This window comes from Miniopterus schreibersii, assembly GCF_964146895.1.
Source record: "Miniopterus schreibersii genome assembly, chromosome: 6".
Lineage (NCBI taxonomy): Eukaryota > Metazoa > Chordata > Mammalia > Chiroptera > Miniopteridae > Miniopterus > Miniopterus schreibersii.
The window spans coordinates 23354831-23370058 of NC_138107.1; the positions used below are offsets into that span (position 1 = coordinate 23354831).

At 37.9% G+C, this 15228-nt stretch overlaps 1 protein-coding gene across 1 annotated transcript in view; it reads right to left on the minus strand.

The window, feature by feature from the left end:
• Positions 1 to 15228, minus strand: part of COL21A1 (collagen type XXI alpha 1 chain) — a 164471-nt gene that overhangs the window by 70752 nt on the left and 78491 nt on the right. The window contains exon 9 of the mRNA XM_081141626.1: positions 12376 to 12438. Coding sequence (XP_080997752.1) covers positions 12376 to 12438 — 63 coding nt within the window. The remainder of the gene's footprint in view (positions 1 to 12375; positions 12439 to 15228) is intronic.

Consider the following 15228-nt stretch of genomic DNA (forward strand, 5'->3'; position numbering starts at 1 on the left):
TTATGATTCTAGAATGATTAACCAAGTCAAAGAAATCCATTTAACCAGACTACTTTTACATTGGTTAGGCTTCTGAGTGCCCAGAGTTAAGACCTGTTCGTAAAATTCCCCAAAAGAAAGTTACTATGGAGTATAGCTATTTATAAAAATGATTGGTCATCTGCAAAGTTCACATTAAATGAATTATTTTTCTTTCACATTTTTTCAAAAGTGAAACCAAATGTCATATCTGCTTTATTATTTTTTTCAAAAAGTTAATCTTCTGTAAAGATCAAAAACTGCCACACTGTCCTCTCTGAAGAATTGAATGCAACGCATTTGTTAGAGAGAACACATCATCCTTCGGTGGGTTAAAGTGAGGTGAAGGTGACCCAGAACGTGTTCCCAGCTCACCTCTGACTCACAGTGTGACTTCAGGCAGAGAAAACAAACCCCCGAATCCTGGGGCAACACAAGCGAAGTCGAAAGACAATGAATTTTGAAACTGGAAAAGACCTTGCGCTGAATTTTTGCTCCTCCCTTTCTATGGGATTTTCACTAAGTCACTTTGCCTAGCTAAGCCTCAGTTTTTTACCATAAAGCGAGATAATAATACCTACTTTACTTCAGAAAAGAAACAACGTATCACAGGCGAAAATGTCTGGCACATATTAGGATCTCAACAAATGTAAGTTTCTTTTCTTCAGTCTCAATACCTATTATACGAAACTATGAGAACACTTGTACAGAATGTTACTCTGGAGCCTTTTAAAATATATATATATATATATCTTTATTGATTTTAGAGAGTGGAAGGGAAAGGGAGAGATAGGAACATCAATAATGATAGTCACTGATCGGCTGCCTCCTGCACGCCCCCTACTGAGCATCAAGCCTGCAACCCGGGCATGGGCCCTGACCGGGCATCAAACACCCATCTCCTGTATCATGGGTGATGCTCAACCACTAAACCACACTGGCCAGGCTATTCTGGAGCCTTAACAGCCACCATTAATGCATGAGGAATGGCAGGTCCAGTCATCATCACCATGATTTAAGCATTTTTCAACATTCATACATATCTAACCCTGAACATGTGAACAAGACCTCAGTGTATTTTAAAATCGCTCTATTGGTTTTGACTTTGGAAGGACTGATATACAGGAATAGTAACTGCTTCCCACAATACAAGAACCAAGCTACTGTTGTTCTTTTTTTCTTAACTTACAACGAGACGTGGTCTTGAAAACTTAGCTGTATAAAGAAATTCAAAGATTATTTTAAAAACTGGAGTAAGCATGATTTGTAATTAAAAAACAAAACCACATCCAAGGTGGGGGAATCCCAGGGCAAATCACCAGAAGAAATTAGATGAAATTCAGAAAGAAAGAAAAATTTTGGACTGAAAATCAGGAAAATAAATGTTAACAGGGAGGAATATTACAACAGAGAACAATTTCCAAGATGAGCAAGAAATAAAACATTGGCTGACTCATAGTAGGGCACACGAAAACAAGAAAAATGTCCTGAAACAGGAAAAGTGATGTTTCCATATAGTTTTCTGAATATGCAAGTTCCTGTGTTTTCCTGTACACTGTAACCTTCACACAGTCTTTGACTGCTTAGTATTTATTGACATTAATTTTATCATTTTGCAACTATTAGCAGGTCCAAATATCCACACTACCCCCATCTGCAAGGTTTCTGACAGTATTTAAGTTTTTCCCATGTTCAGAAAAGTTTCTTTGTAAATGAGTCATTTTATAGGAAAAAAATATTCTCACTGCCAAATTGTAGGGTTGAAGTATACAGAGTCAATTTACTTTTCTTCCATGATTCATAGTTGCCATGCTCCAGGAAAGATATATAGTTTTGAAATGGAAATTGGTAATAAAAATCATCAAATGTGCTAGGGTCACAATGTCTTCTGAGCCCAATTTTAATCATACTATAAAATATTCTGCCAATATAAGTATATAGATTTTTTTTTTTTTAAGTAGTAAGAAGGTTTCCTTTAAATACTCTAAACTTAAAAATGAGAATAAAATCCAAAGATATTATTTGGGATGTCACTCTTATTTTTAAAATGTATGAATGTGATTTAAAGTTTATTATATTACATAATTTTCTTCAAAGTTTTCAAAAATTCCACCACATACTCTTAGGTACATAGCCAGGGTAACTAGGTAACCAAAATCAAGTATCTACTTTTAATGTCCACTGGGGATTCTTCTAGTCACTGGCAGACTTTATAGCTCTATACAACTAAATCCAAGAGTATATATGAATCTCTGCCTTTCCATGTATATGAGTAATAAAGAAACTAGTTTGCCATCTAACCCAGCTATTCAAGTAGTTTAAGTATTTAACTCAAATTATGTACTTTACTAACAGATCAAATTAATGTATATAAAATTACACCTCAGCTAACTTCTAAGAAAGAACTGTGATGCAATGGGAGGTGAAGAGTAGACAGTCAAGGGAAGCTTTCTGAAGACAAAAGCTCAAAGAAACACTAAAGGAGTCACAGCGCATGAGGCAGCCCTTCAGTGTGTCATCCAGCAATGATAGGACGAGCCATAGCCCTGGAGACGAAAGGAGAGATGTTTGTATGCATGCTGCACACGAGACTGGAATGACAGGCTGGAGGTGACCTGCACAGCTTGTAGGTCTTATGAAGGACTCTGATCTTTATCCAAGCCACTAAATCAGGGGGTCACACAATCAGACATGAGCTTTAAAGAGCCCACTTGCTATGCTCTGGAGGGCAGATTAAAGGGGGCAAGAAAAGGCAGGAAGACCATATGGGAGGTTCCAGCCAGGAAGAGAGAAGGGTAGGAAGAACCTGAGTCCACTCAAGGTGAATTTAGTCTAACCTGATGATGCCTTACAGGAGGTGAGGAATTTGGAGTTGTGGAATGATGCCCAGGATTCTGGCTTGTGCAGCAGATGTCTGATTAATATCACTGACTGAGGGAGGCCCTCTGGAGGAAAATATAGTTGCAAATAGATTGCAACTATGATTGCAAATAGAAAGTAGTGCACAATTTTAAAGAGTATTTTTATGGACTGAGATAAACGATTTATACTGGACAATGAGAAGGTGTATGCTTCTCTTGAGGGAAAAACAGAATTTTTACTTCAAATGAAAGCAAACTGCATTTGCTATAAATGAAATTTAATCTAAATCTAATTCTGTCTCCCTTAGAAAAGGTGGATGGGTGATAAATACAAAGAAATATCAGCCACTTTTCACTAATAATTAGCCTCGAGCTAAGCACATGAAAGAACATCACCTACCTTTGGCAAATAATCTCTGCAGATATAATTTGGTTCTTAGGTTCACATAATTTAATTAAAGTTAAGTAAATTACCTCATTCCCCAAGTAAGCTTACACTTAAAGTTATATCAAGCTTATTGCTAAAGAGAATGCACAACTTTTTAAGGTAACTGATACCATTTTTAATAATTACTTCCCAATCTAAATCTCTAGTAATTATGCTTTATATTCAAAGGAAGGTGACCACTAGCTAACCCTATTTCCTCTCTTGCTGTTCTGTAATATTTCTTCCATAGTGCTTACCATCATCTGATATTATTTACTTATTTTTATTTTTATTTATTTTATTATTATTATTATTTTTAATCCTCACCTGAGGATATTTTTTCCACTGCTTTTCAGAGAGAATGGATGGGAGAAAGAGAGAGAAAGAGAGAAACACCGATGTGAGAGACACATCAATTGGTTGCCTCCCGCACGTGCCCCGACCAGGGCCTGGGATCGAGCCTGCAACTGAGGTGCGGGCCCTTCCTTGGTCATACTCCAACCTGCGACCCTTCAGTCCGCGGGCTGATGCTCTAACCACTGAGCAAAACTGGTCAGGGCTTATTTACTTATTTTTAAATTATTATTGTGAATTATCTGTCTCTCCCTGGTGGAATGTGAGCTTCAATAAAGCAGGTGTTTTTGTCTAGTTTGCTCACTGCTTTACTTCCTTAGCAAAGAAGAGTGCCAGGAACAGAGTAAATACCCAATGAATATTGTGTATGTGACTGGATGAACGAATGGATAAATAAGCAAATAAACAGAAACATGGGCGGGCAAGTGTAGGTTTACAGTCATAATACAAATAAATAATACAATAATTAATAATAATGCAAGAATAAACTTTCATGTATGCACAACTGTAAGCCTACTTTTGCCCACTCCTGTATTTATTGAGTCCAACTGTTCACTAATACTGAGAGCTCTAGAAATAATCATAGAAACAGCCCTGCATTCAGAGGTCACAATCAAAAGAAGACATAACATAAGCATAAACTTCTCTTTAAAATCACAAATACTAGGTGTGTACCCAAACAACTCCTTGAATAATTTAATTAAATACACAAATAACATTAGTATATATGATGTCTATGTACCAAACAACTCCTTGAATAATTTAAATACACAAATAACATTAGTATATATGATGTCTATGTATACATTATTGTATATATTATCTACAACATAAAATATGTAAGAAATCTACTGAAGAGACACATGAGATAAATATGGAAAGATCCATATATGAGATTTATATAAGGTAGTGTTGGAGAAAATCATTTAGCTAGTCAACTAAGCACTGTCTCGGAAAGCTTTATGGGAGAAATAAATAATATTTATTACAGAAAAGGAAAATAAACTGCCCAATTTAAAATAGTTCATTTGAGGTCCATATTTTAGTTTATCAGTGAGACTCATGAGGGTGTGTGTGTGTATTTTATAGGAGTGGGAGACAGTGAGACAATAAACCCTTTTGCTAGGGAACTCAAATTGAGGTGAAGTGAGAGTTCAGGTAGAAATTGCTCTCTTTAGAGGAATGTTTTTTATACACTTCATAATTAAGCTTCCTCTTATAATTCTCTTTTCCAAGCCAAATGATAGCCATTTGTTTGGCGTTCATCCTAATGTATTCCATCTTTCGGGTCTGTAATCTTCATGGCTCTCAGCCCTAGCCCTCCCATAGCTCTTAAATGGTGAAGTCCACGACTGGCACACAGTCAGTTAAGGGTCTGGAAAGGGGGAAGCATAAAAAGCTTGTCCCATGGGTCCTGCTGTCCTACTGATCATTCGCCTCCTGTCGAGTGTGCTCTGCGAGGCTGCGCTGGCCCCCGCCCCGTCCTCGTGGTCTCTGCCGTCACTCTTGACTATTTTAAAACAGAATCTCTGGTTTGGGCTACACCTGAAGTTCAGTAAATTCTCCCTCACGGCTGCCTTCTGAGTTCTGCTGCTCCCCAGTTACTCTCTTCCGAATGAAATCCAGATCCTCCACAGCCCTGAAGTGTAGCACCCTAAGCCAAATCCAAAAGCAGGACTGTCATCCTTCTTAATATAGACATTATATGTGTACTAATGATGCCAAAAATTGCATCACCCTCTGAGGCATCTCCATCGCATGTGCTGATGCCGTTTCACCAGGGTTAAATTTGAATCTCCCAGCCAAGGAAGAGCCATGTGTTTACTCCAGTTGAACTTCACTCTGCTAAAATAGTCATTCTCCATTCTCTAAGTTCGCCAGCATTTTTTTTTGGATCTTCATGTCACCCCAAACACCAAAATAAATTCTGAAACTAAAATCAAGAATGTAAAATTCTTAAAAAACATAAAAAAAGAAAATGAATATTGAGTATCTCATGCTAATAACGAACAAGCAAACAAACAAAAAACCCGCTGAAAGAAACGACAAGATAAAACACTGAATTGTGGGAAAATTTTACATTTCTAAAAACTAAATTAAAAAACAAATAAATAGAAGAAATGTTTACAACAGATAGATAGAAGCATGAATTCTCTTCATGTATAAGAAGCTCTTATTAGTTGATATGTAAATACTATCACCCCTCTAGAAAATGGGTAAAAGACAAGAAAAACACATCACAAAAAGGGAACTCACCTTGTATGTCAGACTTCTATGTTCAACTATCCACTGAAAATTTATACTTGAACGTCTAACATAAAGTTAATATATCCAAAACCAAACTCCTGATTTCTCTTGGCCAATTTTCTCTATTCCATCCTTCCACATCTCATTGGAGTCTCCTTTGACTTCTCTCTTAAATTTACAACCAATACATCAGCAAATCCTGTCATCTCTAACTTCAAAATATCCCCAGAATGTAAGGAGTAGTTCTCTTCACCTCACTGCTACCACCTGGACCCCATCATCTCGCCTCTGGGTTATTTCAGGAGCCTCCTGACTGATCTCACTGCTTTTGCCCTCATCGCCCCAAAATTTATTCTCAACTCAAAAGCCAGAGTAATTTATTATAAAAAATAAGTTATATCTCATCAATCCTTTACTCAAGACCCTACAATGGCTCATAAGTTCACTCCAACTGAAAGCCAAAGTCATCACAATGGCCTAAAGAACTCACCTCCATCTCCTCTCCTCTCTCCCTCCTACTAATATAACTTCATCTCCTACTAGCTCTCATCTCCTCTTTCTCTTTTTATTCATGTTTTGATAAGGTCATGTAACTCTGAAATTCCCCATCTGTGCTGACTACCACTTCTGTAAGGTTTAAACCTTCGTAGTAATCTGTAGACCACGCAGGGGCACACTGAGGGGGGCAGGAACCAGGCGGGGAGCACTGCATCACCCAGTGTGACCCACTCTGAAGTCCACTGGTAGCAGCATGCAGTCAGTCTTCCTGAATCACTTCTTAAGGCCACTGATATGAAAAATCATCTCCAGAATTCTGTAGCTTTGTCTAGCTCACCTTTCTTAGTAAATATGGTGGCCTTCATGGAATCTTAGAAAATCAGTATTGAAGAGAACCTGGGCCTCATCTGGTGTCATGTTCTCATTTTCCAGATTAAGAGGGGCCCTCAGTAGCAAAGCAACTTTTAAAAGCAAAGCAGAGGGCAAAACAGCCATAGATCTCTCTGCCATCCAGCTAAGTCTTTGGTTTCAGTAAAGTACTTTACTTCATGAAGAGTAATTAATAATGACAGAAAACAGACAGAAACGAGCACTGTAAAAATATAAACTTCTACAAAATCATAAAATAGTACTATAATATGTTTCCACATATGGCTTTCTTTTAAAAAAATCAATGTCGTATCAGAACGATGTCTTGAATAGTTGTACCGCTCTGATTACCTAGCAGGACATATAAATATTTCCCTGCCTCTCTTTTTATAATGATAAAAGAGTAAAATAGTAATATGTTCAGATGCTGTGCTGATAGAAGTTATTTAACTGATAGAGAAATGAGAAAGGAGTGGAAGGATTTGAAAATAGCTCTTTAATTTTTGTTGAAGACATTTTCCTTATGAAAATTAGTATTTCTCCAGAGTGGAATAATTTACTATTTAAAGCTTCAGTTGACTTGGCCTGGTTATAATGAGAAAGAGACTCAAATTGCTTATTGAAGGGGGTTGCACAGAACTAAATCCAAACAAAGCAGAATTCCCTTCGAATTGTTCCATCCAAGTTTCCTTGGTCCAGATGGCTTCAATTGCCAGCCAGAGGCTCCACCCACACCTTCCCACTCCCGCTGTGTGCTGGCCCTGAACACACACTAATGACCCTCAGCTGTTTTCAGCTGTTTTGGCTCCTAAGCTCACTTTCTCTTCCTGCTTGGCCACCCAATCTCATATCTCCTGCAGAGAGAAAGAAATGGGGGACGGGGGGTAATTAAGAAAAAAGTCATACCTCTGGGCAAACAGAATTTGGGTTAGTGTATTAGTTTTCTATTGCTGCTGTACCAAATTACCCCAAACATAGTGGCTTAACGCAATACAAACTTATAGTTCTACAGATCAGAAGTCCAAAAATGGTTCTTAGGGAACCATTAAACTTAGTGTCAGGGGGCTGCATTCCTTCTAGAGGCTCTAGGAGAAAATCTGTTCCTTCCCTTTCCCAGCTTCCAAAGGCTGTCTCACTGTGATCTCTGCTTCCATCAGCACTTTTCCTTCTCTGAATCTGATACTTATAAGGACCCTTGGGATTACACTGGGCCACTCTGTAAACCATGATAATCCCTGCGTTTCAAGACCGTTAATTGAATCATACCTGCAAAGTCTATTTTGCCATGTAAGGTAACATATTCTCAGGTCTTTAAGGTCAGGATGTTAACATTATTCTGTCTACCACAGCTGGTTTGTTCTTTCTCTAACATTAGATATCATCTAATACTATCTAACATCTAATATTTTCTAACATCCAATATCAAATACTACATAGTTATATCTGTATCTATACATAAAATTATATACACATACATGAAAACATGTACATGTACTGAATGAAATGAGACAGTAAGTCTATTATAGCTTAAATAAGAATCAGAGTAAAAGCCACAGTTATTGTATCAGGCTAATTGCAATAAATTTCCAGTACTTTCATTCATGGCAAGCTATTGAGAAAGAAAGAAAAAATGAAATGAAGCAAACTAGAGTTGAAAAAGCCTGTGGAAGGTCTGCTCGACACTCACCTTCAAATATTGCCCAGGACTTTTCACCACTGAAGAAAACAGAAGCCTAAATAATTTAGCAGCATTGTCAAAGGAGCTCTGTGTCACTGTGAGGTGCCAGCAGATGACACCTTGGCATGTGAAGTGTATCTGCTTTGGAGTTGGGACAGCACGCAGCTGCCAGGAACAGAGAGAGTGCTCCCAGGGAAGGGGTCTCCAGGTAAAGGAGGGCTCATATTCATAAGACTCATCTCACCCAGTGTGGTTGGGTCAGAACCCACAAAGGACCTCAGGCGGTATCTTTGGTGGGTGAGGAGTTGCAGTGAGGGAATGCAACCAATTCACATGACCCTTCAAGTTAAAGTGAGAAAACGATGGACTATAAGAGGAACTACAAGGCTAATGCAGGCAGATAACAGGATAAAGGCAAAAGGGAGGCGTTAGGTTTGGAATCTACTCATTTCATTCCATTCAAAATAGAAGCAGTTGATGACACATTTCTCCCCCCATTTCCTGAACTACACCCCCTAGTTATTTCTGTGCTTATTGGCTTGGCCCTCTAGCCCATATGAAGGTTTAACTACCCATATTCTTATCCAGGATAAACTCTGCTCTTACAACTGGAAACAATGCTTTCCCACCTACCAAATTATTTTCTTTCTAAAAATATCTCAGATATCCCAAATCATTGATTTTTTTCCCTTATGCTTCATTTTCTTCATCATAGAAAATGCTATAACATCTCCCATCTTTTTAAAAAACCCTTTTATCCCATGTCCTTCCCATGCTGTTACTCTATTTCTCTGCTCCTCCTTATAACCATCAGAAGAAGCATCTATAGTCACAATCACCGTTTTATCTCCTACTCTCTCTTGCACCATTTCAATCCAGCTATTTTTTGGTACTACCCCTCCCTGAATTCCATTTACCAAGGTCCTCAAGTACCCCCATACAGCAAATCTCTTGGTCTAGACACAAATCTCATTTTTCTCAATCTCTTAACAACAATGACACAACTGGTCACCCCCTTCTTGAAATGGTTTTTTCACTTGGCTTCTGGGATGCCACACTCTCCTGGTATTCCTCCTACTTCACTGACCATTCTTTCCCAATTTTCCATTATGTCCTTTCTTTTTTCTCTGTAGGAGAGCCCTAAACTCAGTCCATTGTCATCTTCTCTTATCCAGTTATTTGTACTTATTCCCTAAATAATCTCATCCACTATGATGGCTTTAGATACATCCACATGCTAAAGAGTGCCAACTGTGTATTTTCATTCTTAAACATATCCCTGAACTCAAGATTCCTATCTTTGATATTCTAGGAGACACCTTCAGCATGTCCAAAAATGCAGTCTCGATTTCCTCCCCAAAACTTACATCTCCCCCAGCGTTGCCCAGCTCAGTAAATGGCACCACAATTCACCCGGTTGCTCAAGCTCAGATTCTCTGTCTTCCTGACTCTTTTCTGCATTCTTCACCTCTCCTTCAACAGAAATACTAACCAGATTTACATTAAAAAATAATCCAGTCTGACTACGACTCTTCACCATCACCATATCACTCTAGTCCAGGCTACTCCTGCTTCTCAGAATACTGAAATAACTACCTATCTGGTCTCCTGCTTCCACTCCTGACTCATATATACCTTCACATAATATTTACAGCATTGGGCAAAAGTAGGCTTACAGCTGTTCCTATGGAAAATAATACAGGAATTAATAATAATACAAGAATAAACTGTTTCTCCTACTCACAACTATAAACCTCCTTTTGCCCCACCCTGTATATTCCTCTTTCTAAAAAATAAGGCAGATCAAGTCACTTTCCTTCTCAGAATCCGCAAAGAGATTGCCATCACAATTAGAATGAACCCCCGGGTCAGCTGAGCCTCACTGTCCCAATCAGTCACCTAGCTCCTCAGCCCCAATCACCCAGCCCCTCTGCTCTCTGCAGCCCCAGTTGGCCACCCTCCTTGACAATCTCTCTCTAGAGAGACTCATTTGTATAATCGACCCCTTAACCATGCAACACTGGTGTAAAAAACCTCAGAACATCACTACTCTTCAAAATTTGGCTGTATTTTTTTGTATTAAATTTGTCAACATCTCTCTCAAGGACATGAAAAGCCCCTCTTCTATCCTAAGAGGACGCTGATGGTTTAACATTAAGCCTGTAGTGTTCTAACTGCTCCAACATTATTGACTCACAATATAAACCTTCCCATCCTTCATGGCAACAGTTAATGTCTCATCATAAAGAAAATCTCCTAGGAGATACTTTTTTGGTGGCAATTATTTAACATCCAAAAGCTAATTCCTAATGTTTATTTACTGTTATAAACATTCTGATAGTAACTTACCTGTAAATATTTGTCGAAAATGCTTTAAAGTGGATCTGCCTTATGTTTCTTTAATTCATAAATGTCCCTTAAGTTCTCTTGAAACTTAGAGGATATTATTTTTTGACAAATTATAAGTGCATAGATTCTTAGGAAAATGATATAGCCTTTAAAAAGTTTTAGTTTGTGTGAGAGAATTTCAATATAAAATGGAACTGGAGGGTATAAAATGGAAAATCTTATGCATGTGCTCTCGGAAAAATAAAACTTAAAGGACAGATAAACTGATTTCCCATAAATGCCTGATTTACAGAAAACTGAGAATGTTAGAACTTTTTTAAATGATTAAAAAAAAATTGGTCGGGGGTTGTCTCATATCAACCTTGGGAATTTTGCTTATGGTTCCCAGAGGCATGAACAGAAATTGGCTGGATTGAGCTTTGCTTATATGACTGGACTGGTTTTGTCTGCCTGGGGAATTTTCAAAGCTGGTCTTCATTTGTTCATGATTTTAACTGAACTCTCCCCTCTTTACATTCCCTCTCCACAAATACAGCCTACACCAAACCCTCAGTGGACTCACCTGTAGCTTGGTACAGTTTGTGTGCCCTGAATTGCAATTCCCCTGCTATTCCCAAATAAACAAATCTTTCTGATAGTTTTGAGCTTGCCTCAATTTCTTTATGTAGGTTAACTCTTAAAAATTTCCATAGACATGAAAGGACAATATAAAAGGATTTCTGAAAATAACTATTCACTGATACTAGGAATTCACTGAACAATTATTTAAATGTAGCGAAGATGTATGCAATTTTGAAGTAAAATACCTAAAAAGTGACTAGAATGCTAATTCTATTGATCAAACCAGTCTGAATGTTCCCCTCAGCTTGACTAAAGTTTAGACAGGCTTCTTCTTGACTCTAGGCCCTGAACCTCTCTTTTCTGAGAACATTTACTTTAGAAAATTTGTAATTATAAATTCTTTCTCTGCCCCTTTGAGTTGTAAATCTTTTTAAAAACCTTCTTACTAGCTTTACAACTAGCAAGGACCTGGGAACCATCTTTCTCAAAGACCTGAGAACCATCCCTGTGAAACATAGTCTTAAAAAATGATGTGCCCAGATCTCCCAGTCTCTGTGGGTGTCACATAGCAAATACAGATGGCTTACTCACATTTGCCAAGCTCCATCCCATTGATCAACCTCCCCCCTAAAGTCCTCCAGTACTTTCCTACTAGCTCACCCCAGCAATCAAGAATCCACCCTTGCCCCGGCCAGGTGTGGCTCAGCGGCTGAGCATCGACCTAGGACCCAGAAGATTGTGTTTCAATTCCCGGTCAGGGCACATGCCTGGGTTGCGGGCTCCATCCCCAGTCAAGGGTGTGCAGGAGGCAGCCGATCAGTGATGACTCTCTCATCATGGATGTTTCCTCTCTCTCTCTCTCTCTCTCTCTCTCTCTCCCTCTCTCTGAAATGAATAAAGATTTTTTTTAAATTATAAAATATAGAGTTTTCCTTGACCAACTTTGCCCAGTGAAATTTTAACTTTGACACTATAATCCCAACACTGGAGATGACTAAGCTTTCAGTACTCACAGGCTTACCATCTTGACCAGGCTGTCCAGGGTAGCCAGGGTTCCCAGGCTGTCCAGGGTCACCCTAGAGAAGAAGAAAACTTCTCAATACAAACCAACCAGCCATATTGTCACAGTCAGAGTCCATCAAAGTTCAAAGCCAATTCCATTATTTGCAGCTTTTTGTATGTTAAAAACAAACAGAAGTCCTAAAATAGGGTGTAGAAAAATGATGCCATATTTTAACAGCCTATCTTAACAAATAAATGATTTTTAGTATGTAAAACTTATAATGATTTATTTGTGTGAGTACACGAGGTATAATAGGTAAAGTACATTTCACCGATGCAAATTGTTAATATTTATAGCAGGATACATTTTTAGAATTCTAAAAAAACTATGAAGTGTCCTAGCAAATAGTTTCAATGATAGTAATATTTTATTCATAAGCCTACAAACTTAATTCTACTCTAAATGTTATACTACAGGTATCAATGACCTATGATATAATAATTCAATTCATAATTATTTATTTTAAAAAAGAGTCCACAAGCCATGCGATTGCATATGTGGTGGGACTCAAGTTTAAAGCTGCACAACAGCCATTTCTTTCCATCCAATTAGTGTGTCTGCCTATATTTACGATATCATCTGAACATGCTAACATCCTAAAACTTGAATATTTTTATGAGAGGGAGGCCCAACCCAAACAACCCTGCCTAACCCACATAGTCCTTCAGCACATGTAATACCTAAGGAACAGAGAAATGACCTTTGCCCTCACAAACCAGAGATCTTCAAAGACCATTAGCCCGTACCCATGGCCGTTCTGACCACTCAGACGGTCACCACCCTCAAAAAAATAACAACGAAAGCAACATTTTTTGTGAGGTGTTTTATTATTTAATTCTAAGAAATACTTCAAAAATAATATCATAATCATCTACTGCTGAGTCCATGAGGTCCACACAGGACATCTTGCCAAAAAACACAAAGTCTCAGCCATCGGTACCAATAAATTCCCGCATAGAGGCAACTGATTTTCAACTCAATAATTCTTTACTGCTTTTATCAAGAAATCATTCACACAGAACCCCAAGGATTATGTATTAACTAAGGGGACTTGCACAGAGCCAACTCTGCTGGTCTGAAAGACTACTTCAGGCTACTGGCGAGGGAGATTTGTTCCTGAAACTGAACAGGAAAAATGGAAAGAACTATGTGAACTCTAGGAAGGAGCCAATGCAGAAGAGATGGCCTTTTCACTCAGGAGCTGCCCAAGAGGCTTAGTTAGCATAAGGAAAGGCTGAGAAGAGGGAAAATGCCATTTTTAAAAGAGGCAGAGAAAGAACGGTTGTAAATCCAGGGAGGAAAATAATGCTGAAACATTTAATGTTTTGTTAAAAAGGTGTAATTTGTAAACCTAATCCAAGGACTCCAGTGTTAGCTGGGCATCAGGGAGCAACCTCGTGGCTCTCTAGAGTGTTAGAATTTTTCTCTCCTTATTTTCAGAGGATTCTCATTCATCTCTAGCCTCCCTGCCACCTTTCTCTATCCATGTTCCGAGTGGGACTCACTGCCTTTCAACAAATTCCATCATTCTGTTCTCCTGGGAAAAAGATATTCTTCCTTTTCCATGTAAAAGTCAACAGGACAAAATTTTCTATCACTGCACCTTCCTCGTTACTCCACTTTCTCCTGATGTCTTTTTCCACTGCAATGTTATAGCAGCTCCTAGGTCACTGATCACTTATTCACGAGAGTTTTCTCAAAGGTTTTCCTTGATTAGTCTTATCATTTGGATTTAGACTCCTTGAAAAGTGGTCCATATTTTCTTCCCTTTTTCTTTCATTTTTTACAATGCTGTGTATCAAGTAGAGATTCAATAACTATTGGCTGATTGACTTATTTCAAATCAAATCAAATCAAATTTCCTGTTACTGACCCCTTTACTTGCAGAATACTAATTATCAGCAAAATCTAGGACATGAAAAGTATCTGAGAGGGCTTGACTTCTACTATGATGAGGCTGAAATAAAACTTCGGCACAAGAAGAAACAGAGTTTATGTTTATGCTGCATAAAAGTACAAAACACACTTAACAATAACATTTTAAATGATTCAAAACCAAGTTTCCAAGGGGAAAAAAATCACCCACAAGATAAATCCAATATGACTTCATAAGGACCATAATACTGGTCAATAGCCCTAGCAGGGAAAAGTAATCTCTTTTGCAGGTTTTATTATTGATGGTAGATTTTACTAGTTATTTTGAATATTGCCCTACTGATTTATTTGCAAAAACTCAGGTAGGTTTGGTGTTGTTTCCATAAAATTGGAAGAATAAAGGAAAACCCTAATTTTGGAGAGAAGGCCAGTTAGAATAAAAATTCCATTTTATTACTATAATAAAAGTTGACACCCAATCTTTATTGTTTATTGTATGCTAGGAACTGCTTTAAAAGATTTACATACATTAAATTACTTACTCATAATAATCCCACAAAGCAAATAATTTTATTATTCCCATTTTATATGTAGGAAAACTGAGGCCAGAGAAGGTTATGTAACTTGCTCAAGGTTCACAGAACAGTAGTGAAGATGGAATTTGAAATCAGCCAATTCAGCTCTACAGTCCACGTTTCTAAACACTACTATCCCTGCCCACATTAAAATGCATACGCTGATCAGAACCAGACCTGGGGACTGCTAGCAAATTGAACAGTGAAAAAATTTTCCAAATACATTAGTCATAGAGCTATTATTGTATAATTGTGACTTGATTCCCAATCACTTTCTTCTAATTTAGTTGAAACATTTGCACATTTTGAATTTTTAAAAATATGCATTCAGCTGAAAAGCAATACTTACTTAC